This window comes from Seriola aureovittata, chromosome 10, assembly GCF_021018895.1.
Source record: "Seriola aureovittata isolate HTS-2021-v1 ecotype China chromosome 10, ASM2101889v1, whole genome shotgun sequence".
NCBI lineage: Eukaryota > Metazoa > Chordata > Actinopteri > Carangiformes > Carangidae > Seriola > Seriola aureovittata.
The window spans coordinates 10,739,476-10,765,524 of record NC_079373.1 but is presented as its reverse complement, the minus strand read 5'-3'; the positions used below and the strand labels follow the sequence as shown (position 1 = coordinate 10,765,524).

The following is a 26,049-nucleotide window of genomic DNA, read 5'->3' as shown; positions in this document are numbered from 1 at the left end:
CTTGTTTTAGATGTAAAATATTAGGTATATAAATCTAGATATATATTATATATATATTAAATTGAAGTCGATTTTTAATTATAATGCAAAATATATACACAATAATTTTTTCTACTTTTTTTTTCACTTAAATTACACTTCGGTTCATAGTTAAATATATAAGAACTAAGTGCTTTAAAATGGTGTAGCTCAGTAATTTAGGCGAATATTTGACCATGCACTTATTTTGCCTCTCACAGTGTTTTATGTTGGGGAGCAGAGCAGAAAGCACATGATGGGGGGTGTATTTTCTACACAGGTTCCTGGGCTGCTGTGCGGCTTTTATTCAAAAATCACCATTCCGGAGAGCAATCTGATCTGATCAGCACACGGGCATTTTACAAGGAGGGCCAGCGGCAGGACTGATGTTGGTAAGTGCCACACTGGATTTTTCTCTGCATAGATGGAAAAATGTAATAGTGATGCACATATGGCCTATCCGGCTTGCGATAACAGGGCTGGGGACAATGCTTGATGTGCTCCTGTGGTACAACAGCAGCCCGTAAACTGGATGTCAGCATGGTGCAGTCTCGATGCTTCAAATCAAGGTCGATGTGAATTTCAGCGGCAGCAGCAGTAGCAGGATAATATGATGCTTCCAGATGGTGAAACTAGCAGAGTGTGTGTGTGGGGAGGGAGTCAGCTCCATTAATGCGTACTATATGCGCAGGAAGAAAAAAAAACATACATCCAATTATCATATCGATATTTAGGCAGATGGGAGTGCGGAGTCCACTTGGGGGGAAACCGGAGCAACCACAACAACCACCCCTGCAGCTGCGGCAAAAGTTCGGCGTAATGGCTTTATAAAATACCACCACAAATACGTAAAGGGCAGGGCAAGATGCTCAAACACTGAGCCGCATTGAAAGACTGTAATGAACCCGTATTGTTTTTAATTAGCAGTTCAGCACCATGGAGAGGTCATGATCAGGTCCGCCTTGTTTATTTATTGCAGCTTTTTGTTCTCGGTACATCAGAATCTCAGTTACATTATTATCTGATCAACGGGATTTACTGTGTTTAGTGTGTTGAATCGTATTCAGAAAGCAAACAGCACAGTCGAACTGTTTTTCCAGTTCAGCCACAAGCTTCGATGCTTCATGTTTAGATAAGGGTGTTGGTGGTGACATGTTCAGACTGGGCGTGTAGCAGACCACTGTGTTCATTGTGATAGCTCCGATACATTCAGTGCTTATCAAGTGAAATAGATTTTATTGCCAGACTGAGATTGAGAACACCATTATCACATTTCAGGGAGTTTCTATTGTTTAAAATCATAACAGATGAAAAGAGATTTGCTGGATGCAGGGAATACATAAGACGACACATTTATAACAATATATGTAAAATGTATAGGGTTTTTTTTGTTGAATTGATAAATAACTTTTTAATGTTCTTTTTAACAGTATATTTTTTGGTGTTATATCTTGTTGTATGTTTGTAGTACTGTAGGGCTGCAACTGCAACTATGATTTTCATTACCAATTAATCTGCCAATTATACTCTTAATTGATAGATAGTTTGGTCCATAGAATGCCAGAGAGTAGTTACATATGCCCATCATATTTTCCCAATATCCAAAGTGAGTCCAAAGTGATCGACTTTAAACAGCTATTTTTGTCTGACCAACAGTCAAAAACTAAAAGATATTCCAATGACTTTCACATATGACTAAGAAAATGGGGAAATATTCACATTTCAGAAGCTGTAACCAGTTAATTTTTGCATTTTTGCATTAAAAAAAGCAATTACATTATCATAAAAATAGATTAATTTTCTGTTGATCAGGTTTCAGCCCCATAATGCTGTATGACTTTGTTCAATTTGGTGCAAGTGTGTTGTGATTGGTATTGTTTCTGTTTTACTGTTGTTTGGTTCCTTAAACAACTAAAAAAAATCATAAAAGAGACAAAACAAGAGCACAAAGACATTCCTTTTCCACCAACAGTGTTTGCATCCTTATTGAACTACACATCATCTGTTAATTTGCCAAGACATAAGGATTTTTTGTTGTGCAGTCCAAGGCAAACATTCATTCAGAGCGCTGCTATTCACATGTCAAAAGAATGATGTACTATTCCACAAACAGAAACCTCAGAGGACATAAGTCATGAATCATAGATCTGGCACCCACACTAACCACATTGTATGAATTTTTCAGGGACACTTCATTGTAAGCACTTTTAAGTAGAAAAAGTAACAATGATTTCACAGAAAATGAATACCACACAATGCTGGCCTGACTCACTTAAAGCAGTTTTACAGAAGGTTTCCTGTTCTGCAGGACATCTAGACAAAATCAGAGCAGACACAACAAAGCAAGTTGACAGATAACAAACAACATCATCAGTCACCATAGACAAAAGGACTTAAATGGCACATGTGGATGTTGATGATGTAGAAATAATGGATGAATGTAAATTTTATGACTTAAACAAGAGGCTACTGTTTGTACTTGAAGCCAGGCTTGTTTCTCTGTGTGTTTAAAGTGTGAAACTAAGACATTTATCATATCATTTTGTGTAAAAGAATCTTTGACCATAAGTTATTTAAATCTGCTGCAGTGATGTGCTTGGGAGATGCTCTGGTGTGTTGTTGGATAACAAGCGAAGAGGTTGTTTTGTAGCTGAAATGAAATCTTAATGGATAAATAATTTGTGTATTTACAGAGGAGAGAGAGGCGTACCCTGTGATAGTTGATTTCTACAGTATGTTTGTTCCATTGAAGAAATTCATTTAAGCTTACTTATAAAACATATGATTTGTTCAGTGATTTTAAATATGAGGAAAGAGGCAGTAGGAGCATGTAGAGAGTATCAAAGAAGATGTGCTATTGAAAATGTCAAGTGAAAATTTACAGATATCATAATGCAAGTATTTGTAAAAATAACACTATTATCTATTAATATTCACAGGGTTGAGGGTAGTGGGCTTACAGGGCCAGTTATGGCTCATGGTAAGAGGCCAGGAACCATTTCCAAAATATTGGCTCCCAGCCCTCCACCGTGCCCCGGTCCAGGACTCACAAAACAGAGTGAAGAGGAGCAGCGAGGTTTGGTGAGGGAGGCCTCTGAGCAAGCACCTTGCGCCTTGAAAGATGATAACAATGACCAGCTGACTGCTTCTGCTTCTGCAAACCACTATTACATGAGTTGTGACCCTAGTCCTGAGGACATGGAGGACACCTGCTCCGAGTACGACAACGTGGGCTCCGATGTGGAGCAGGATTATGATGAGGTGCTGCATTTGAACAGAGAGGGCGTGGTGGACATGAGGTACTACAAGCAGTACTGTCCTGAGGACGGTGGCTATATAAAGCATGCAGTAGGTGATAATATTAATGAGAACAGCAGTGCTGTCGACCAGTTCACTCCCAGAGCTCGTCATGGCACAGAAATAAGTGAGGGATCACAATCTGACACTAAGCCTCACAAGACGGGCCATCGCTTTAGGTCACATTGTGCCCCGGTTGCTGGGGATGAAGCAGAGAGGGAGGTGGGAAAGGGCCAGGAGAATAGGTTCTTCTTCAGTGACGGAGATGAGATAGAAGAGGTGCTGGATGGGGCCAAATTTATAGAGGATTTAGAGGAGACAGAGAACAGTGTTCAAAGACCGACCAGCCTTTATCAGGGCAATGATAATGAAAGAATTAGAAAGGGAGGTGATGAAAGGGAAAGAGAAGATGACATTCGAGTTACAAGAAACCATAGTATTCAAGGAGCCAGTAAGAAGTGTGAGTCATCTCACATGGGTTCAAAGGAGAAGGAGAGGCAGGGCAAAGGACGAGGGAGGAGGGCCACGGGAGAGGACGTTGAGCATATTGTTTCTGGGATCAAAGGATGCATGACCAACAGCACTGAGCAGCGTCTAAAGACTTCGTCAAAGGACTGCAAAAAGACCGCTGTGCGGACCAAAGCTAGACCTGGTTCCAGTAAGCAACATCCTCCTCCCCCACCACCTCCTCATTCCCATGCTCAGTCACCTGCCGAGACCCAAAAGGGCCAGCCTCGCAGAGAGACTCCTCCTGCTCCCAGACCCAGTCCCTCCTCTGCTAACAGCCAGGAGAACGAACCCAGGGTTATCAAGCCATCGCTGGCTCCTCAACACACACCGGAACAACAGAGGGAGCCTCTTGAGGAGAGGCAGAGACAGCCAGAGAAGCCCCAGCAGGTACGCATTGCAAATGGGGCAGATCTTTGTCAGATCTCATCCCCTGTGGCTTGTGTTTCTTTAATATTTGTGCCCAGTCTACCATCACTGTATCCCAGAGTGAATTAAGTAAGATTTTAATTAAATGCTTTGCCACAAATAGTCTTTGTCCCCTTTCCCCTGTGGGATAATCATCTACATAGGACAAAATTTCAAACAAGACTTGCTCAAGTTAAAGCGGAAGGTTTTGTACAACAGGTTGAGAAGCCAAGCACAGCCATGATGCCTGAGGACGTGCCAGAGCAGGCGAGGAGGCCTCAGTGTCCAGAGCTCGTCCCTGCAGAGGAGACCCACACACCCAAGGTGAAGATGTATTACACAGCAGCAGGTTTCAGCCAAGATATCTGATTTGTCAAAGATGTAAATCAACAACTTTAAATTTATGACCACGTAACTTAGTCTGTCTTCTTCTATCTTTATAATTTCATTTTTCACACTTGAGTTTTTGTAACCACTATACATGGGAAACAACACCCACAGATATTTTTTACTAACATTAAGATGTATGCACGTGAAGTCTAACTAATAATATATTAACTTATTTTAAAGAAAACACAGGAGGCTACTTCTTTCCCCAGCTTTGAGGATGGTAAATATCTCAGAATATTCTTACATTTTATAGTTTTCTATGCAGACAAATACAATGTCTCACAACAAGAGCCTTTTGTTTTACTTTGCACAGTCCCAGGTCCCTGTGAGCCTGAGGATCTTATTGATGGGATCATCTTTGCTGCTAACTACCTTGGCTGCACTCAGGTGTTGTCTGATAAAAATCCATCCAAGTCTGTTCGCATGTCCCAGGCCCATGAAGCTGTCAGTCATATCAAGGTAATCTGCCTCTTTAGGGAGACAGTTGTTAACATCCATTGATTTTTTTTTCTTTTTTACAGGTATTTAAATCTGCTTTCTTCCTAACAGCCTGTCTCAAAAATGTAGGAACAGACTTAAACAAATTTGGGGAACAGATTAGTTTTGGGTTCAGGGGAAATTGATTAGATTTCGGTGGTGCTCTGAATCTGGGATCCTCTTAAGCCTTTTTTTAATGCCTTTAAAGCTTTAGCTATCAAAGGAACAGGGATACAGACTTGATTCCAAATCCTAAAGGCGTGTTTTCAGGTTTAAGAAATCGAAATTGGTGTATTTGTAAGATACTTGCTCAGCACTGGCAGAGGTTCAATCAATGAACAGGGTTTTCAAGTGTATAGCTGTATCTCTATTGCCACGTGAACTATTTATGAAAGGTTGACTGTGCAGTAGATTCATTTTTTGACCACACGGTGGAGCTGTTGTATTACTTTTTCGCTTACCTCCCCATGTCAGTGTGTGACAGTCATCTGAAAGTTTGAAATGTGAGATTAAATTACAGATATATGAAATGTCTCACTAAAGCAATATGTCATTTATTTAAAAGAGCCAAGATGAAGACTCTCAAATGATGACAGAGGTGGACCTGTTTATCTCCACTAAAGCTGTCAAAGTGCTGAATGCTGACACGCAGGTGAGTAACTCTTAGATCTTTGTGTGTTTGATCTGTTTTCAGACATAATGAGCAATGGTTGTTTTTTCTTTTTGCTCCACACAGGAGACAATGATGGACAGTGCCTTGCGTACCATCTCCTATATCGCCGACATTGGCAGCATTGTGGTTCTGATGGCTCGGAGACGCATGTCTCAGGCTTCATCAGAAGATTTTTCTCCCGAGTCTCCAGATTCTACCAGTGACGGGAAGACTCAGTACAGGATGATCTGTTATGTCTTTGAGTCAGAGGATGTGAGTGTTTGCTGCTTAACTATACATAGATTTTTAGTTATGGGTTTATACTTTTAGATATTTATTGTGTGGTCACTTAAACCAATGTGATCTTTCTCACCTCCTTGCTGTTGTCAACTGGGATAGCCTTTCTGCTGAATAGTTTTCCCCAAACGCTCCCCTTCCCATAGGCACAGCTCATCGCACAGTCCATTGGTCAGGCCTTTAGCGTGGCCTACAGAGAATTCCTGCGAGCCAACGGCATCAACCCGACCGACCTGAGCCAGAAACAATACAGTGACATCATCAACTCCCAGGAAATGTACCACGATGACCTCGTCCATTTCTCAAACTCAGACAACTGTAAAGAGGTGTGACATTTTTTTATTTGGCAGCAGGTGAAATGTGGATGATGGATTTACATTAACATAAGTATGGCTCTACCAGAAGCTCACATATGTCATAGATATGGGCATGTGAAATTTAAAATGTGCTTGAAAAGGAATTAGGAAATGCTTTTCCTGCTTTCCAGCTGTATGTGGAGAAGCAGAAAGGGGAGAGCCTCGGTGTGGTGATCGTGGAGTCCGGTTGGGGATCCATTCTGCCCACCGTCATCCTTGCCAGTATGCTGAACAGCGGCCCTGCAGCTCGCTCTGGAAAACTCAGTGTTGGAGATCAGATTATGTCCATTAATGACACTAGCCTGGTGGGGCTGCCGTTGGCCACCTGTCAGGGCATCATCAAGGTACAGAGTATATCAGGGAGCTCTTGTTAGTCTTTGTAGATATTTAGTGTTAAACCAGTCTTGATGATACGTGGGAATGGCACGGTGGCTTACTCGTCATAGATAACAAAAATATTATTTTCATGTATGTAAGGGTTTTCTGCGACACTGCAGCCTCTGATGACCCTCAAAATGAGAAAATGGATAGACAAAACAGACACATGAACAAATGTTTGATTTAATCATGAAACCATACCATCCTAGATGAGTTTTTCCATCTACATAATCATGCAAAAACAAACTTAACTTAATTAACTGACTTCACTTGACTGTGCCCTTCAGCTACAAGCCCATTGTTCCATACATATGATGTACATTTTTTAAAAATAAGTAAAAAATATGTGCTTTTATTTTGAAATAAAGGCTAAACAATTTTAGTCTTGTCAGCGAACTACTAAAAATGGTGTAAATAATGCAGTTATTGCAGACTATTTTCAGCCGTGGATTTGTATTTAGCAGGACAGTATCTTGATATCTCAAGACCAACTTGAGGGAATTTCTTCAGATTTGCCACTAACATTCACTTAAAGACGAACTGATTAGACTTTGGCTGTGAAAAGTCAAAGGCCAAGGTCACTGTGACATCACAATGTTCTGCAAAAACACATGTGGCGATTATTCAATGCTGTAACTCAGGAAGGGGACATTGTGATCATATTTCCTGCAACTTAGCTGGTTTGGCGGAGGCAAGGTGGTAATTCTAGTTTTGATATGTTCCAGGGTCTCAAGAATCAGGTGAAGGTAAAGCTGAGTATTGTAAGCTGCCCTCCTGTCACCACTGTCCTCATCAAGAGACCTGATCTCAAGTTCCAGCTCGGCTTCAGTGTTCAGAATGGCATTGTGAGTAAGCCCTTGTCAGTGAGTAAATGTTACACTAACCTTTAGGTTGAAGCTCGAAATTTATGGTTGCCAACTTCTGAAGAGCACCGCTGTTTTTTAAGAGTGATTGTTGTGCTATACAATGTATGCAGTTACATAGTATCTTTTTCACACACATCACAGATCTGCAGTCTGATGAGAGGTGGCATCGCAGAGCGAGGCGGTGTTCGTGTTGGACACAGAATCATTGAAATAAATGGTCAGAGTGTTGTTGCCATGGCACATGAGAAGATTGTTCAAACCCTGTCTGTCTCAGTGGGTGAGGTAAGAACTCTTCATGCCACAAGATGGCAATTTACAAAGTTTACTGCACCACACAAATCACTGAGCCATACAGGCCTTTTAAAGATATACCTACAAATGAGATTAGTTTGAGAATGGTTCAGATCCCAGATTATTGCATACATACAGTTCCACATCTGCATTTAATCAATAAATGAAATCAATAAAAGTCCTTGATGAAAATGGCAAAGTTAAATATTTAAATCTTTGTGGAAAAAGCTGACTTCTGAGTAGTGCAACCAGTGAAAGTTAATTGTTTGTGAAGTCTTAGTTGGCCACAATTTGTCCAGAACATAATTTGTAATTCCGTTTCTAGCAAACTGTCAATGTCAGGAAACTAATTTATTTACTTCAGCTCAAATCTATTATATACCAACTATTAACATACTGGGAATTTGTTTTTGTGTGTGAATTTCCCTAGATTTCTCCCAATATGCACTGTATGTCAGTAAAAGCCATAAAAGCCCATTATTTATCAGTAGTGGATCCAAGTTCTCTTCTGACTTCTCTGGTGGCTCAGAAGGGAGTAAATTAGGTCTGGATTCAAGCGATGTGAATTACAGTGGTGCTTCTATAAATGGGCTCTTAAATTGAGAGTGTAATTGTCCTTGCTCCTCTCACCTCTGCCTCTCTGCCAGATAAACATGAAGACAATGCCCGCTGTGATGTTCAGACTGCTGACGGGACAGGAGACGCCTATCTACATATAGAGACCCTGCATGGATCAGCCCACTGTAGTGCTGCATGTCTGGCGGTGTGAAGACGACGGACAGATGATAAGACAGGTGGCTCAGTGGGACGAGGAGAATTTATTTTTCTATCATTTTATTTTTTCGGCCTCTTGTTGCAATGCTGTAAAGAACATCCAGTTCTCATTTTCAGGTTTTATCTCGAATTACATTGTCATAATGGCCTTACAATGTGAATGCTCTGTCTGTAGTACTGTATGTGAGTTTCTGGTGTTGAAGAGAAGTAGCTTTAAGGTCATGATTATTTTCTTATGAAGAGATAAATTAGTACATTTATTTTTTATTTAGTCATTTTTATAATGTGTATGGAGTTTAAAAAATGTACTTCTACTGTAAATACTTTGGATTACTCAAGGACTTGATTGGAAAGGCCATATTACTCCTACAGTATATGCATGTTATTATGAAGAATTACTGACCAGGGATTAATTCTCAATCTGACATGATAATCTATTACAGTAAGTATTAAAAGAAGATAATAATATGCTGTACAAAGGCACTAAACTATGTGTATTATGGTGACGCTGAAGGCCAAAGACACACCGACTTTTCAAAGACATACAGTATGGGTGATCATTACCTTTACCAGAGCGTACAAGAATGTATCAAAATATACATTACTGAATGAATGTAATGTTAAAAGACACTAAAAATACAAACTCACTGCTGAACACTTGTTTGTTTTCATTTTATTAAGGTGTTACTGCAAAAAAAGTGTTACCCATAAACAGATAAGACAATAAAAAACATTTGCTTGGTTTAGAGATGAATCAGTTGACCTTTCACAGGCTGTTTCCTTTTGTATATTCACATTTATTTGGACCCTCAGAAGCTGTGAACTGAACTAATAATTACACTGTAAAAGTTAATGTAATGTAATAATGACACTGCTCACAAATTAAATCGCCCATTGGCAACGTGCATGCACTGCAAGAAATCCTACAGAGGCTATCATCACATAAAAATAATTGAAATCAAACAAACGAGTTGAACAGTGACAGACCTATAATCCATATTAATCAGTGTATATACACATTGTATAGATCCCATACAACTTCATATATTCTATTTACAACTACTGCAACATGGCAATAAACTATTTACACTTAAATCGTTTAACACATAACACTCACAGGCTCACATACAATAGATAATTAAACCAGACACTCCTTCTGTAACACATTCAGCAAAAATATCTTCAAGTATTGGCTGGAAAAGCTCCCGAGGGAAACCTGGATAGATTCATATATGTTCCTGAAACAGAAATAAAAATGATCATAGTCAATGAGCAGCATAAATCTTTTAAATGATTTGTAGACGTAAAAGTTTAGCTATAAGGGTAGTGATTCTTTAATCCATTTACAAGCAGCAAAATGTTGATAGGATGATTGTTACGAGTCAAGAGGAAGTGCAGTATTACAGTATCTTAATTCAAAGAACTTACTGTGGTGACTTTCGATGTCAGTGGTGAAATCGTCACTCCATCAAGGAAAACTGAATTCAGGTAGCCCTCTCCATAAGAAACGTCCTCATCTTCATAACTGTCGACACCACTGCTGAAAGCTTCTTTCATCTTCTCTGGTATCAGAAAGTTAAACAGCACCACCAGAACCCCAATGATGGTGCACAGAACACCTGGAAATCATCTCAGTTAGTAGAGATCACTACCCCCAGGAGGCTTTGTATGTCAGTCAGAAGTACAAAACATCTGAAATCAATGTGCAGTTTATTATCGTTACCTGTAGCCAGAGCCAGCCAGAATGAATGGCTGTATTCTGTTTCAAAGGAGTCAGTCCCTATGGAGAAAACACACTGCGGCACATTCATGATGGTGGAGAAGGAGGCCATGGAGAAAAAGATGAAGGCAGCAGTGGCCACCGTCATGTACCCAGCGTACAGAATGACCGGCATGGAGAACAGGATGTTGGCAAGCACCCAGCAGCAAAATGCAGTCCTGTGAAAGTGTGCTGCCATATTAATTTCCGCTATTTTTTTTTTACGATTATCTGCTGAAATCAACGGTATCGTATTACAACTTCATACTGTGAGTCATATGTACTTACCAAAGAGTTGCAGAGGCGTATCTTCCAGAGAAGCTGTACCTAAAGATGAGTCCACATGGGCTGCTCAGAGTGAATTTCTCAGCAATATACAGGATGGGATTGGGTAAACCTTTCTCCAGAGCTTCCTCATACTCCTCTTCAATAGTGTCATGCCAGCTGAACATCTCATTGTAGTCAATGGTCTCATTGAACTGTACAACAGGATTGCCTGAGAGAGAGAAGAAATGCAAACTCATGTACATGCAATATGACCTAAAGTTCATATCAACACATCAAGACAGGTAAAATGACTTGCTATACAAACTGAGCAGAGTATCTAAGTAAAACATGTAATGTATCAGCATATGAATGTACTGTACATCTACACAGAGTGACTCACCCTTCAGTGTAACATTAATGCCGTACAGTCCAACATGCAGGCCGACCTCTGCGTTAACCACTGCGTTACTGAAAGACTTGTAGGTGGCATTAGTGATCATTCTGGCCTCAGCCCAGTCGTTAGTGAAGTTGAGCGCTGCAGGAAAAGAACAAAAATGTTTATCATGATAACAATAAACAGAAAAATCAGTGATTTATTCAACAACGATGATAAGAACACAAAACTCACCCACTATAACCGCACCTATGAACAAGCTGATAACTATCCTAAACATCCAGAACAGCCTCTGATTGAAAGGGAAGTAACAGAATAATGATTATTTTTGATGCTTAGGATAAGAAAGGTGAGAACAAGTAAATTAAAGCACAAAGGGAAATAGCAATTCTGAGGTTTTGTGTTTGCAGTGAGTAATAGTTTATCTGATGCACTCACCGACTTCCCTCGTATCCCTGGCAGAATGACAAGAAGACTGACTGCTAGCACAAGGAAGACCAGAATAATGGTGAGCAAGCTGCCACTGAAGATGAAGGAGGTCCTTTGTAGAGGGTAGAATGGGTAAATGTCATCGTAGAAAGTCATCTTAGCTCCTGATCTTAGGGACGCAGCTGAGACTAGACAGTGTAACAGAGAAGACAGTGTTAGTGGCCGGGTTCTCAATTTCCTCCAGATGCAGAGATAGCAGCTCTTGTTTCTTACAGTAGATAAGAAATGGGACATTATTACCACTATGTAACATTGCACATGATTAAGTGCAAGTATGTCTAACTGATGCAATAGTATTGAACCTTCCTTGGCACTGTGTATCTTTACTGCAAAGAAAGAAATGCATCTGTATGATGCACAAAGAAATACAATTCTATACATACATTTGACCTGTCAGTGTAATATAAATAGGTACTTTTAACATGGCTCCATCCTGATTCTAATGCATGCTTTTGAACCTACATGAATAGGAGCGTTTCAAAGAGTCTAATAAAACCAATCAATGGAATAGAGAAAAAGTGAAACCTAAAGGAGGTCTCTTACCTGAAAGTTGAAAGATGAGGACTGGGAGTCAAGTGTGAATGTTGAGGGAACATACACTTCTTTTATACCACTGGTCCCCTTTGTGTCACTGAGGGGGGAGGATGCATTAACTGGAATACTGTGGAAAAGAGGTGTGACCCAGAGATGATGACCATTCCCATCTGGGCGACACAGGTCACATGAAGTTTGTGATAAGCTCTGCAACACATGTTGTCTTTAGTATTGCACCATTCCTCACCTGCACCTGTGCTCCTGCACGACGTCTGTACTACTTTCCATTCTCTAAGGTAAGACCCAGCTATTTCATCTGATTCTTTTATAGGCTAGTGCAAGCCAATTCAACAAAACACAAGATTACCAAAGAAGAGAGAGAGCATATCTAGAGTTTATAGACAAAAAGGAACAGTACCAAAGTTTTGTGAAGTTTGTGCTGTTCATTTAATGAGCTCATTGAATCAGACTTGCTGGCTTTTGTTTTTAATTTCTGCCAAACCAGCTTTTAGCCATAAATAGGCTACTTTACATTACACGGAAATCTGACCGAGATATAACAGTAAATGTTTCTTACCTTCACCTTGTCTTCAGCTCTCAGAAACCCTTCGCTCCTCTTGGCTGGGGACTGAGCTGAGGAGCATCTCCCGCATCAATGGATTTGCGTAAAAAGCTTTGGAGTATCTGCGCCATGGTTGCCATGGTGCTCACTGTCAGTGAACGTGAGTAGACGACTGGTGTACTTCATGTTCACCTCACTCAACTCAGTTAACGCAGGAAAATCAAGGTAAGAAGAAACCTGTTTAACTGTTTAAACCTGACATGTGTTGAACAGATTCTCGCGGTGAAATAACCTGGGAGGCTCCTCGCTTTGACGGCTGGTACAACAGTCTGGGATATCCCAGACGCGGGGCTGTCGGTAAGTCACAGAGTGAGCACCACGTGCAGCAGGAGCAGCAGCAGCACACTAGCTCACTGCACTCTGTGTGTGTGTGTGTGTGTGTGTGTGTGTGTGTGTGTGTGTGTGTGTGTGTGTGTGTGTGTGTGTGTGTGTGTGCGTGCGTGCGTGCGTTCGCGCAGGTTCTCACCTTGTCCGTCTCGTGCCCGCGCATTACTGGGACGGAGTCTACCAGCCTGTCCATGAGCCGCTGCTGCCAAACCCCCGCAGGCTAAGTAGGCTGCTGGCCCGGGGGCCCTCAGGTCTGCCCTCAACACGCAACCAGACCGTGCTCTCTCTCTTCTTTGGTAAATATGTTGCATTTCGTTGAACTGGCCTGAACTAGCTTGTAAAAGGATTAGCCTAAGTGTGTGAAATTGGGATATAAGCCAAAAGCACTGTTCCAGCAGGAGTTTTAATAAACTACCAACTGATATTATCAGACCCATATTACCAAAATGCAGGTGCCACACAGGTGTAACCTTTTAAGGTAATTAAATGGTGAATAATACAAGAATACCCTTTCTGGTGTTTATGGAAGAGTTGTATTGTGTGGCAAACCTAAAATAGAATTACGAAATTGCAAATGACAATATCAGAAAAATATCACTTATTAAAGATAAAATTGATTTCGTGCAGGCCTTGGCTTTATTGGCGGATATCAATAATATGGCAAGATATATTCTCCTAAGTTTTCTTGGTATGTCTATGACTGAATGTTCTCCAGTGTTGCACACCCGTCTGATTCCCTGTTTTATAACAATCAATGATGATATATTCATTTAATAGTGTAGCTGGTAATGACTTTTTGAAGTAATTAACCTTTCCTGAACTTTTCAGGTTATCATGTTACTTTTGAAATTTTTGACTCAAGAACTCCTGGGTGTCCACCTGAGTTCATGAACATCCCAGTCCCACAAGGCGACCCAGTCTTTGACCCGACTGCCACCGGAAAAGTCCTGCTGCCCTTCCAGAGAGGACCATGGGACAAGGAGTCTGGACAGAGTCCCAGTAACCCTCGCACACAGGTGCTGATTGTTGACTCTTATCAATATGAAATGACTTATTTGTTAATGCTATAACCAAACTCTCGAGGACACGTTACATTGTGTTAGCCTACATTTCCCTTTGGTGAAGTGTAATAATTTGAGAAACGCAAATACAACACATGCAGGTCAACTTGGTGACAGCGTGGATAGATGGCAGCTCCATCTATGGCCCCTCCACGTCCTGGTCTGACTCCCTGAGAAGCTTCTCACGAGGGCTCTTGACTACAGGCTCTGAGTGGAACATGCCAAAACAGGGAGGAGGACGCAATCTCATGTGGAGCGCTGCAGACCCCTCCACAGGAGAACATGGACCCCAAGGCCTCTATGGTGAGACATGTTACATTTTAAACTTCTGACCTGCACCAAACACTGTTAGCAAACAATTCATTTTATCATCCACTGAGTACCTGACATGTCAGGGGAGCTGGTTGTTGCAGAAAAATCCACTAGACTGACTCCTCCGGTATGTCATTAATTAAAGGAATAATTAACTCAAAAACACCATCAAACATAATTTACTCATAAGCTTGAGTGCCAAGCCCCAAAACTCAACGACAGCAATGTCTCTCTCCAAGTAGAGTTGTTCATAATAATCTACAGTTCTGTCCGTGAGCATTTAAAATAGTAATTTCCAGTGAAAGGAAGTCATTATTTTTATCATTTAGTAACTTTTCAGCATTTTAAACATCACAAAGTAGTTGAGATTGCACATGATAGATCTCCAAATCTTATCAAATCACACTCATGTGTTTGTTTGTCTGAACTATACGTTTAAACCCCCCATTATCTGTTCTCTATTTTCATAGTGTATGTGGCATTACCCACCCAATCGATACTGCAAGCTGCTGAAAACAAACAGCAAGAATTTCTTACAAATATTATTTCACAGAGTCTGCTTTGATCAGGGTTGCAGCCTGTGAGGCTGAGTCAAGAGAGGCCCAGCCTGACGTGTGTGATGACTCTTTAATTATTGTGTAAATGGCTTCTCACACTCACCACAGTAAATCCCTCTCTCTATAGCAAAGAAGATGCCGTACAGGTGTCATGAAACCAGTGTTTTGTTGCTTGTGTTGTTAAAGGTGTGTACTTATTATCTGGGGTGGAGGCTGTGGATCTTCTCCTGTTGTGACAGCTCTGTTGTCACGTCCTGTAGAAAAACAAACAGCCAAATTATCGTTCCATTAGTGGTCAGAGATCTTCATCAATCAATGCAATGGGAGTGCAACGCTATACCGATAAGGTGCAGAAAATCTGTGAATTTTGGGAGTTTCCTGCACAAAAAAATATTATTATACAGCCTAGTCTCTGTTTATTGTGTCATGACCATAGTGATGTTATTTCACTTGATGTAATCAAAGAATTCTCATCGTTTTTTACCATCTTCTTTGTCTAGAGTTGGGAAATGCCTGGGCCAATGAGAACATGTTCACGGCAGCAGAGGGGATTATCTGGTTTCGCTACCACAATTATGTAGCCTCCAAACTGCATGAGGAACACCGAGATTGGTCAGACGAAAAGCTGTTTCAAAACGCCAGGAAGACGGTTGTGGCCACATTCCAGGTAGAAGGAAAAGTCTCCATGTAATCCTCTCGCTGCACAGGTGCTGATTTAATTTGCACTCTGGAAGAAACGAGGTTGCATCAACGCCAGGTGGTCGTGATTTTATGGATGAAATTGATGGTTTTAGTTTAGGGTGAATGCATCATCTCTGACTTGTAGAGTCTCTCCTCTGCAAGAACAGCCCTGAACAACATTACCCACACTTAGTTGACAACAGTTGACAAACTATTTAAGTCACATCAAATCCAAAATAGAAAGCTACACTCATAAAATTACAATTTATATATCAAGAAACTATCTAAAAGCAATAAGGATATATATGATATATAATCATCAAAGCGTATTCTGTCATGTTCATTTCTTCCCTCTCTGAAATAGTTTAAGTTGTGTGGATTTAAAAAGGCTGTGATAACTTTAAAGCTATTCCTCCAAACAGAACATTGCTCTCTACGAATGGCTGCCTGGATATCTGGGAGACAAAAAGCTTCCTCCTTACCCAGGTAAGTATCAGCCAGAGTGCATGTGCGTACAAGTGGAAGGGAGCGGGTAATGCACCAGTGACCACAAGCCGTGGTGAGGTGAGCTATCGTTGGCGGTGTTTGACAAGTATGTGCTCCGTCAGCAAAGCATCACCCGAGTCTCCTTCTTCTGCTGAATAAGCACCCGCAGCTGAAGAAAGTTGGTTAAAGGGACAATGGTCAGATGACCCCATCACCTTAATCACTCTTCATCTTTGAATCTCTGCTGCTTTTGTTGTCTCACTTTGGATGATGATGTACCGCACGAGGTTTGCATGCACCGGGATTCAATATAACTCAGCTTGTAGATCACCATGTTACTTCTCTTGTCACCCTCATTCTGTTGTTTTGCATTAGAACTGTTTTATTTGTACACAGGTTACCAGAAGTTTGTTGATCCTGGGATCTCTCCAGAGTTTCAGGCTGCTGCCATACGATTTGGAATCACTATGGCCCCACCTGGTGTTTACATGAGGTAGTGATTCTCTTTCTCCTCATGGCACATTGTGAAAAATCAAAGCTCACTATTGTCAGTGTGCTGCTGTGGACAGTGTCAAACACAATCATGCAGTAAAAATTTAGTCTATTGCATTAACTCTCCTTACAGAAACAGAACCTGCCAATTTCGGGAGATTATCAACATAGATGGCAGCTTATCACCAGCAATGCGTCTTTGTAACAGCTTTTGGAAGCGTCAGGTACATAACGCTCTTAACTTACAAACTTTACTCATTCTGCATTTTTCATAACGGTGCAAGGAATGAATTTGATTTAATTATTTTATTACAATCATTCTACTTTTATTTCTGTAGAGAAAAAATAACAAATATATATACAGTCAGTCTTAACATGAATAATACATTTCTCTTTGATAAATTCATGTTATAGTTAGTGCATGCATAATGTTATCAAGGGTGTTTCTTTTGAATCTTGTGGATCTCTTAAAGATTCTTTAAGGATAGGATGAGGAAATACTGCTGATGATGGTTTTCTTCAAAGAACTGGTGTCGTCAGCTTGTACTTTTTGATACCTGTTAGAGAGAGGAGATATTGGTATATTATATATTAATACTGTGGCTTTTTATTTCCAGAGACCCAATGTGAAGACAAGCCAGGATGTAGACGACCTCCTCATGGGCATGGCTTCTCAGATTGCGGAGAGAGAAGACAACATTGTTGTGGAGGACCTGAGAGGTTTTGATCTGTCTTTTTCAGTTCTCTACATATCAATGTCTGATACTTATTCAAGTTATGATTCAAGTTATAATTGGTATATTCACTGTTCTGATCTTATTTATACCTTGATAGACTACATGTACGGACCCCTAAGGTTCACCCGGACTGATCTGGTGGCCTTAACCATTCAGAGAGGAAGAGACTTTGGCCTACGAAGTTACGCTGAGGTCAGAAAAGCTCTGGATCTGCCTTCTGTAAAAACATTTGAGGACATAAATCCTGCGCTCAACAGCACCAACCCACAGGTAAAAACCGCAGTCTCTCAAGCAGACAGTTTCTTTAACAAAGACTGATCAAACATGAACTGCATAAAAAAGTTGAACAGTAACTCTGTGAATTAAACTATCTTGTGTACAGTTGCTCAACAATGTTGCAGAACTGTATAACAGAGACATCTCAAAACTGGAGCTCTTCCCTGGAGGACTGCTGGAGTCTCTCGACGGTCCAGGTCCAGTTTTCTCCGCCATAATCTTGGACCAGTTTGAACGCATCAGAAATGGAGACCGCTTCTGGTTCGAGAACAAACAGAATGGGTAAGCTCCCCTCTGAGTAATTTGGGAATTAATTTTATTCATTTAAAACCTCGGGAGATGCTTCGAGGGAGAACCCTGATTTTTAATGGTGCCAAGGTACAGATATACAATGAATGACAATAAAAAAAGAATACATGGCTAAAATAATTAAAACAAGGTAAAGTAACAATGTTTAAAAGCAAAAGAAATAAGGGATAGGAAAAAATTAATAAACAAGAACAATAAGAATAAGGACAATTAAAAAATTAAAAGCAATGACAGTTGCAATCAATAAAATTAACAATTAATTACCTTGGAATTGCCTCAGGGGTATTAATGAGGTCAACTTAAAGTTTTTTAAAGTATATTCCATCTCTGTGATCGATTAAAATGGCTTCTAATATACAGTAGAAATAACTGTAATATAGTTTTAATCCTACTGTAGTCTTTGATTGATCTCACCGTACTGTATGTGGCAGTTCCATCCATTTATTCCACACGTCAGTTCACCGCAGGCTTTTACTCACTTTGGTCGTTTTCCAGTTTGTTCACAGATGAGGAGATCCAGACCGTCCGCAACATGACGTTTTTTGACGTCCTTGTTGCAGTCACCAGTGCAGAGGCCACAGATATACAGAATAATGTCTTCTTCTGGAAAGATGGTACAATATACAACATGTGTATCATACAAATAGATCACTCTTGAATCTAATTAAATCTAACTAAAAAACAATCTCTCTGTTACCTTAGGTGACCCTTGTCCTCAGCCCACACAGCTGAACGCATCAATGCTATATCCCTGCACTAATGCCACCAAACTTAATTACTTTGATGGGAGTAAAGCTGGCTTTGGGATATTTATCATTGTTCTGTTCCTCTTTCCTGTTGGTCAGTATCATGCTCACAAAATTCCTTTGGCACTGTAATAATACTCATACCACAGAAATCACAGTTTGATCAGTTTTTATTTTGCCTTCACAGTGAGTTTTCTAGTGGCCGTTATGGTGGCATATCTCCGCAAGTACAGGTACAGAAAGTTCCAGAGAAGAAGGAAAGCTGGTCCCAAAGCAGAGGAGCCAGCTGTGGGAATCACTGGTATGAGTCACTGTGGGACTGAAGAATCCTGCTAATACTTTATTTGTAGTGTCCAGTTTGAATAAAAACATAATATCAGTCTGATTTTACAACTAACTCATTGTTAATTATCATCAAACAAGACTAAACAAGACTCAAATAATAGTTTTAGACATTAGATTGATTAAAAACACTTGAGAAGCTGAACAACAACAAACTAACATACATATCAGTTACATGGGTGACAGTGAAAGTGAAATGCCTTTGCTATTCTCTCCACTGCCAGTATCTACTGTTATTTTTGGGTCCACCACCTATTTTCATTCTGCCTTTGCTCTCCAGCCTACGAGTGGCAGGGCCATAAAAAACCTCTGCATCCAGTCAGCGTGGAGGTCGATGAGAAAAGGGGGCTGCAGGTCTTTGACAGATCTGGGTCTTCTCTGCGCTACCTCTTTCTCGGCAGCCAGGACTACGTTGATGTCCGTCTCTCCAACGACTGTCACCGGAAAGCGCTGCTGCTCAAAGTACCCAAAGAGTATGACCTGGTGCGTAGCTGGAAATGGGAGGGGATGGTTTACAGCTTCAGAGTTTGATCTGAAAACGCAGCTGAAGTGTGATTTGATTTGTTCCAAAGAATGTTGTTGTTGGTGGTGCAAGCATGTGCAGCCAAATACTGTGTTCACAATTGAGATTGTTTGCAGCTTTTTCAAATCAAGCGCTCTCACTTTATCACTTACACTGATGTCATCTGTTTGCACGTCCAGGTGCTGTTTTTTGATGACGAGAGCAAACGTACAGCATTCTTGAAGCATCTGCGCCCAGCGGTGACAGATATCGGACAGGAGATTAGAGTGAAGGAGATGAGGGAGAAGGAACTGCTGAAGGAGACTTTAACCAAAGAGCAGAGGGCTCAGATTGTGGAAACTTTCATTCGACACGCTTTCTCTAAGGTAACGTCAACCTCTGGATGTTTACCTCATCCTCTGCTCTTACAGCAGCAGCAGCTTTAAGCTCAGCCACAAAATGTCGTCAAACCTTGTTTGAGGTCAATTTAGGTCCAGCCTCAAGTCAAAAGAGCTAATTGATGGTCTTGGTGACATCATCTGTGACGATATCCTCAGCTGTCGTCAGTGATATTACTAATGACACTATGGTGACAATGACACTGTCCCTCTGCTGCACAGGTCTTGGAAATAGAGAAGTGTGATGCTGGTGACATGAGTGGCATTTCCCATGAGAAAGCCAGAGAGGTTCTCCAGTGCGAGCTGACAGCATCAGAGTTTGCTGATGCTCTGGGCGTCAAGCCTGACTCTTTATTTGTGGACTCCATGTTCACACTAGCTGATAAAGATGGAAACGGTTACCTCTCCTTCCAAGAGTTTCTTGATGTGATGGTTATCTTTATGAAAGGTAAAAAAAAAACCTTGATTATTCTAATTCTTTGGGTCTCCAGGTGTCACATAGGCGTCACATAATGTACATGTAACATGAAAATCTACAAATACCAAATGAGAGATGGAGTGAATTACTTTGAGGTTTGATTATTTCTAAGTTAATTTAAAAGATCAAAACTGGTGCTATTATATTAGTAATGAATACTTTTTCTGGCTGAGAATTTGTGCAGATATTTTCCGTCTTAAATTTCTCTCCATTTTTAGATTAAAAATCCTTCCAATTCAGGGTTTTGTTAATTTATACGAGAGTGGAAAAGCCTCTGAAAAAGAATTAAGACAATCATGTGAAACCTCCTACTGAATCTAATAATCGGTTTCATTTTGGCGGGTTAGCAGCTCTCTAGAGACAATCTACTGTGACTATTCAGCTACATATAAAAACTAATTTACAAAATACATAAACTAATAATTAATGAAATCAGGCAGCTTGTAATGAGAAGTGGACTACATGAATGGCAGATGAGATGTCTGATGTTTAGTAGTGGCAGAGCAGTAAACAGTATAAGCTATTGATGATATGTGTTTATTTATTTATTTATTTATCCAGGGTCTCCTGAGGAAAAATCCAAACTGATGTTTTCCATGAACGACATTAGTGGAACTGGCTTCTTGTCAAAAGAAGAATTTGCCAGGATGCTCAGGTTCGATCGCCTGTCGTTTTTTTTTAATGCCCGAACCTCCTGATTTTCTTTTGTTTGTTTGTTTGTTTGTTTGTTTGATGGGATGTTTTCACCCTTTCAATGTGCTGCAGTTCTTTCATTGAAATCTCCAATGGTGGCCTGTCAAAGAGCCAGGCAGAGGATGGCATCAAGGCCATGATGAAGGCTGCAGGGTTTGATGACAAGGAGAAAATCTCATGGCAGGACTTCCATTTCCTCCTGCAGGACCATGAGAAGGAGCTGCAGTTTGCTCAACTAAATGTCAAAGGTTGCACAAAGTTTTGTCTAAGATCTAAGATCTTTTTTTTATACTCTCTCTGACCTTGTGTGATGAATCAGTGCATCTGCTATGTGTGCAGGGATGGAGAAACAGGGGAAGAAGCGGCTTAGTCGAGAACATAGAGTGTCCTTCATCTGTCCAGCAAACAGGTAAGAGAGCAGGACACACAGTCATTTGTCATCCAGATCACTAATGCAACAATTGGTGCTTATCACTACAAAACAAAACAGGACAAAACAATGACACACTGTAACTTTTCATTCTTGTGATGATTGTTTCCAGGCTCACAGTGCGATTTTTGTTCACTTTTTGTTTGCAGCAGCAACAAGACAGATGGACAGGAAATACGTAAACGGAAAAAGTATGCTCCTGGTTTTATTTTACTGCTGAGTGGTCTGAGTATCTGAGTGAAGAATGAAGCATATTGAGAAATATAAGATGTTGGACAACTTAAAATAAACAAATACTTATGACTCTTATCATCTTTGTTATCTTAATATTGCAGCAGTGTGTGTTTTGTACATGGCGTATTGACACATTAGTACTCTTGCCATATATTTACTATCTCACAGTTTAAACATTGACCTATTTTAAGGTGCTTTTGTGTAAATATACTTTGCTTACTCTACGGTTTTGGTGACCTGAATACGGTCAAATACTTCACAGCTAAACGATAGATGGACAGAACGCAGAATATTGACTGATTAAAGTTGAATGGATATTAATTTTTTCAGGTCAAGCACCAAGACTCCGTATGTGTATGTAAAGCCGAGGCGTGAGCAGTACATAAGGAACCCAGTCCGGCAGAAGATCCAGCATTTCAAACGTTTCATTGAGAATTATCGCCGTCATATCGTCTGCTTCATGATCATATTCGGCATCTTGGCTGGAGTGACACTCGAAAGATGTTACTGTGAGTGCTCTACATCCTCACTATGTCTTTTTGATGTATTATTGTCGTTCATTGCCCCATTGTATCAAACTTCTTGGTCTGACCTGATTGAAAATACTGTGTTCAGACTACGGTTTGCAGGCTCTATCTTCAGGTCTCCCTGAGACCTCGATGGTTGGCGTCATCGTCTCCCGTGGCTCAGCAGCCGCCATCTCCTTTCTGTTTCCCTACATGCTCCTCACCGTGTGTCGTAACCTCATCACACTGTGCAGAGAGACCTTCCTCAACCGATACATCCCCTTTGATGCCGCCATTGACTTCCATCGATTTATGGCCATGACTGCCATCATCCTCTCAGGTTGGCGGAGAGAGGGATAGAGTATTACAGAAATTATAGTCGAGAGTAATGATGGGAAGTTAAGTTTTGATGTCTTCACCTGTACATTATATTTTAAATGCGCTCACTCTTATTTCTGTTCTCGCCATAGTTGTTCATAGTTTGGGTCATGTGGTCAACATCTACATCTTCTCCATCAGTGACCTCAGCATCCTGTCTTGTCTGTTCCCCAAAGTCTTATCCAACAATGGGTATGGCTGAAATATCTGTACACTTTGCAGCAGAGCTATGATATGTGGCATTGAGCTAAATAACAGTGGGTTTTTGTTTTAGGTCTGAACTTCCTCTCAGGTGGTCATGGTGGTTCTTTCAAACTATTCCAGGTATTATAAGAGACTCATGTTACACCTTCAGTGGTTATACAGTGCATGGGATGTTTGTAGTACTACTCTATAATCCTGTGTTTATGCTCTGCTTTGTCCTTTCCTAGGAATGACTGGCATCTTGCTTCTTTTTACTTTTTCATTTATGTATGTTTTTGCCTCACACTATTTCCGTCGCATCAGTTTTCGTGGATTTTGGATCACACATTACCTCTATGTTGTTGTGTACATTCTAGTAAGTAGTTTTCTAACTTGAAAATACTCCAGCTTCACTCTGCAGTCAGCTGGCTTTCATTATGAAAAGGCAGTTTTATTAGTGGTGTGATGCTGGCTCTGTTCTCATCCAACAGATTGTTATTCATGGCAGCTTTGCCCTCCTCCAAGCGCCCCGTTTCTACATCTATCTGATCCCTCCTGCGCTCCTTTTCCTGCTGGACAAACTAATCAGCTTGAGCAGGAAAAAGGTGGAGATTCCAGTGGTCAGAGCTGAGCTGCTGCCTTCAGGTTACACTTCAGCATCTTCTGGAAAATCACAGTCTTTGAAATATCTCACTGTTCTCAGTCTTTCCTTGGCTTTAGTCTTTGCTAATGAAATTGCAGCATCTTCACTGAACTCACGTAATGTGTGTGTGCATTGTGCATTGGAGTTCACACTTCCCTCGGCTGTCCTACCTGTAGGTGTGACACATCTGGAGTTCAAGCGACCACAGGGCTTCATGTACCGTTCAGGCCAGTGGGTTCGCATAGCGTGCCTGATGTTGGGAGCAGATGAGTACCACCCCTTCACGCTGACGTCAGCCCCTCACGAAGAGACCCTGAGTCTGCACATCCGAGCTGTGGGGCCCTGGACCAGCCAACTCCGAGAGCTCTACACTGACGAAAGCCTGCTCGAGCTTGGAGCTTATCCAAAGGCAGGTCATCGTGTTATTTTGTGTGTGAACAGTTTCATATATTTCCCCATTCTGTCTTTTTATGGCATTTATATTCATATTTCATTTATCCCCAAGCTTTACTTGGATGGTCCGTTTGGTGAGGGCCATCAGGAGTGGATTGATTTTGAGGTGTCTGTTCTGGTGGGGGGAGGAATTGGAGTCACTCCATTCGCTTCCATCCTCAAAGACCTGGTGTTCAAGTCCTCCGTGAAGTCCAAGATTCAGTGTAAAAAGGTACAGTTTAAACTCAAACATCTATTCAATCTTGAATTCCTGCCAGAAGAATTCTTTATTTGCATGAGAAGCTCACTCTATAAACAAACGTTTTCTAACAGTCACTGATTGTTTGAAGGTCTACTTCATCTGGGTGACACGAACACAGCGTCAGTTTGAGTGGGTGTCAGACATCATCAGGGAGGTGGAGGAGATGGACACGCTGGAGCTGGTCTCTGTCCACACGTACATCACTCAGGTGGCCGAGAAGTTCGACCTCCGCACCACCATGCTGGTGAGATCAGCAGTCGCCATTTCAGAGTCTCACAAGAAGTGGACTGACATGCTGCTGAATATTTAACTAACATTCATTTTATTATTGTTATTAATACTAATGGAATAGTTTGGCATTTGGGAAAATATGGTCAGAGGTTTTCTTGCTAAGAGATGCTTGTTCAGTATGAAGCTGCAGCCAGTTACTTTAGCTTAGCATAAAGACTGGAAAAGGGGAAACAGCTAACCTGGGTCTGTCTGAACGTAACAAAATCTGCCTGCCAGCACCTTTAAAGATTAATTACCATGTTATATCTTGTTTGTTTAATCTGTACAAAAAGTCTCAGCCCTCTGCAAAGTCTCGGCAAGATATTACCCAAAATGTTTCAGAAAATGTTGAATTGTTCCTTTAACATTATATAATACTGGAAACCACTAATGAATTCCTCCCTGTTGTCTTTATAATGTGTGGACAGTACGTGTGCGAGCGCCACTTTCAGAAGGTGTGGAACCGCAGTCTCTTCACTGGCCTGCGATCCGTCACCCACTTCGGCCGTCCGCCCTTCGTGTCCTTTTTCAGCTCCCTGCAGGAAGTTCACCCCGAGGTCGGCCCTTTCATTTACCTTCATCTACCATCTAACAGCACACATACCTGAACAAAATGAAGAAAATGTTGTAAAGGTATTCTAAAAGTTTTAAATTTGTAATACTATCTGTAGGTGGATAAGATCGGTGTATTCAGCTGTGGACCACCTGGACTGACCAAGAACGTGGAGAAAGCTTGCCAGCAGATGAACAAGAGGGATCAGGCTCATTTCATGCATCACTATGAGAACTTCTAACTTGTCCTCAGCACTGGACGGCTCTACATGGTTACAGAGGGAATGATGAGCCACGTTACACCGGAGAATACAAGTTACCGCAGCAGTTAATGAGAAATACTCTTCCACACACAATCACAGAGCCGATGTAGGAAGTTAAGAGTTTACGTTATATTGAATATTGAAGTGAAAGATACTTGTTGCCTACTTATTAGATATGTCTACTTCTTTACACCTTTATTTTCTAATCACGGATATTATTGTTACATTAATTTCAATCAGTCTAGGATGGGAAATTTAATTTCATATTTCACAAAAATAAGGGATTGTATTCATAATGTATGTCAAATCATTATAATCATCATGCGTCATGTGAGTGATTTGTTTTTTGTTTGTTTTGTTTTGTTTGCTGTTTGATTCAGAAATGGAGCAAGTGGAGCTCTCGTGTTTCTAAGATCATGAGTTATGATTTTATGTTATGAATTTCTTGTGCTTTGTGTTAAATATCTGGAACAAATAAATAAAATATTTGCAACACTGTCATGTCTGTCAGTGTGTCTGTCCCAAAGCAGAAACGTTGCGTCACACTCAGCTCATACATAAAACACTGGCTTTCAGTGTTATGTCTTTGTTGTAGGACATTAGATTATGTAAGGACCTGTGGGGTTTTGTGCACTTGAAGTTCACTAAGTTCTGCTGTTGGCTCCTTCTGATGCCTTGAAGCTTTTGGACTACAGTTACACGTGAATTAACCCAAACTAAATT

General features: G+C 40.8%; 3 protein-coding genes across 4 annotated transcripts; 2 read left to right on the top strand and 1 right to left on the bottom strand.

The window, feature by feature from the left end:
• Nucleotides 1-275: 275 nt before the first annotated feature.
• On the top strand, nucleotides 276-9,366 carry apba2a (amyloid beta (A4) precursor protein-binding, family A, member 2a). Its single transcript, XM_056387792.1, has 12 exons — nucleotides 276-410; nucleotides 2,958-4,212; nucleotides 4,450-4,554; nucleotides 4,801-4,840; nucleotides 4,934-5,079; nucleotides 5,663-5,749; nucleotides 5,834-6,022; nucleotides 6,193-6,372; nucleotides 6,534-6,746; nucleotides 7,506-7,625; nucleotides 7,788-7,928; nucleotides 8,585-9,366. Exons 2-12 carry the CDS (start codon nucleotides 2,989-2,991, stop codon nucleotides 8,654-8,656), a joined length of 2,517 nt encoding a protein of 838 aa, XP_056243767.1. The 5' UTR covers nucleotides 276-410; nucleotides 2,958-2,988; the 3' UTR covers nucleotides 8,657-9,366.
• Nucleotides 9,367-9,368: 2 nt separating this feature from the next.
• On the bottom strand, nucleotides 9,369-12,867 carry duox2 (dual oxidase 2). Of its 2 annotated transcripts, none has more exons than XM_056387793.1 (9): nucleotides 12,732-12,867; nucleotides 12,164-12,281; nucleotides 11,570-11,748; nucleotides 11,366-11,423; nucleotides 11,138-11,272; nucleotides 10,759-10,966; nucleotides 10,435-10,649; nucleotides 10,140-10,330; nucleotides 9,369-9,949 (listed from the first exon to the last, which is right to left on the bottom strand). In XM_056387793.1, exons 3-9 carry the CDS (start codon nucleotides 11,714-11,716, stop codon nucleotides 9,938-9,940), a joined length of 966 nt encoding a protein of 321 aa, XP_056243768.1. In that variant the 5' UTR covers nucleotides 11,717-11,748; nucleotides 12,164-12,281; nucleotides 12,732-12,867; the 3' UTR covers nucleotides 9,369-9,937. The 2 variants fall into 2 exon arrangements, with proteins under 2 accessions (XP_056243768.1, XP_056243770.1); XM_056387795.1 differs by having other exon boundaries at nucleotides 12,164-12,324; nucleotides 12,732-12,820.
• On the top strand, nucleotides 12,755-25,818 carry duox (dual oxidase). The gene is made up of 33 exons (XM_056387791.1): nucleotides 12,755-12,876; nucleotides 12,990-13,073; nucleotides 13,235-13,399; nucleotides 13,932-14,119; nucleotides 14,266-14,467; nucleotides 15,534-15,700; nucleotides 16,137-16,200; nucleotides 16,597-16,693; nucleotides 16,826-16,916; nucleotides 17,310-17,412; nucleotides 17,527-17,699; nucleotides 17,812-17,987; nucleotides 18,510-18,628; nucleotides 18,717-18,854; nucleotides 18,948-19,061; nucleotides 19,383-19,585; nucleotides 19,805-19,990; nucleotides 20,225-20,450; nucleotides 21,042-21,135; nucleotides 21,246-21,421; nucleotides 21,513-21,582; nucleotides 21,753-21,794; nucleotides 22,168-22,346; nucleotides 22,453-22,683; nucleotides 22,814-22,913; nucleotides 22,996-23,045; nucleotides 23,153-23,280; nucleotides 23,396-23,549; nucleotides 23,724-23,956; nucleotides 24,053-24,211; nucleotides 24,330-24,485; nucleotides 24,940-25,068; nucleotides 25,183-25,818. The coding sequence occupies exons 1-33, from the start codon at nucleotides 12,810-12,812 to the stop codon at nucleotides 25,303-25,305; spliced, it is 4,587 nt and encodes a 1,528-aa protein (XP_056243766.1). The 5' UTR covers nucleotides 12,755-12,809; the 3' UTR covers nucleotides 25,306-25,818.
• The last annotated feature ends 231 nt before the right edge of the window (nucleotides 25,819-26,049 follow it).

Coding starts and splice junctions, on each gene's coding strand:
- apba2a (XM_056387792.1), top strand. CDS start 2,989: ATGGCTCATGGTAAGAGGCCAGGAACCATTTCCAAAATATTGGCTCCC. Junction 4,213..4,449: donor AGCCAGAGAAGCCCCAGCAG/GTACGCATTGCA, acceptor TTTGTACAACAG/GTTGAGAAGCCAAGCACAGC. Junction 5,750..5,833: donor TGCTGAATGCTGACACGCAG/GTGAGTAACTCT, acceptor TGCTCCACACAG/GAGACAATGATGGACAGTGC.
- duox2 (XM_056387793.1), bottom strand. CDS start 11,716: ATGACTTTCTACGATGACATTTACCCATTCTACCCTCTACAAAGGACC. Junction 11,273..11,365: donor CATAGGTGCGGTTATAGTGG/GTGAGTTTTGTG, acceptor CTTTTCCTGCAG/CGCTCAACTTCACTAACGAC. Junction 10,331..10,434: donor CTGGCTGGCTCTGGCTACAG/GTAACGATAATA, acceptor GATGATTTCCAG/GTGTTCTGTGCACCATCATT.
- duox (XM_056387791.1), top strand. CDS start 12,810: ATGGATTTGCGTAAAAAGCTTTGGAGTATCTGCGCCATGGTTGCCATG. Junction 22,684..22,813: donor GACTGCCATCATCCTCTCAG/GTTGGCGGAGAG, acceptor TTCTCGCCATAG/TTGTTCATAGTTTGGGTCAT. Junction 24,212..24,329: donor CCAAGATTCAGTGTAAAAAG/GTACAGTTTAAA, acceptor GATTGTTTGAAG/GTCTACTTCATCTGGGTGAC.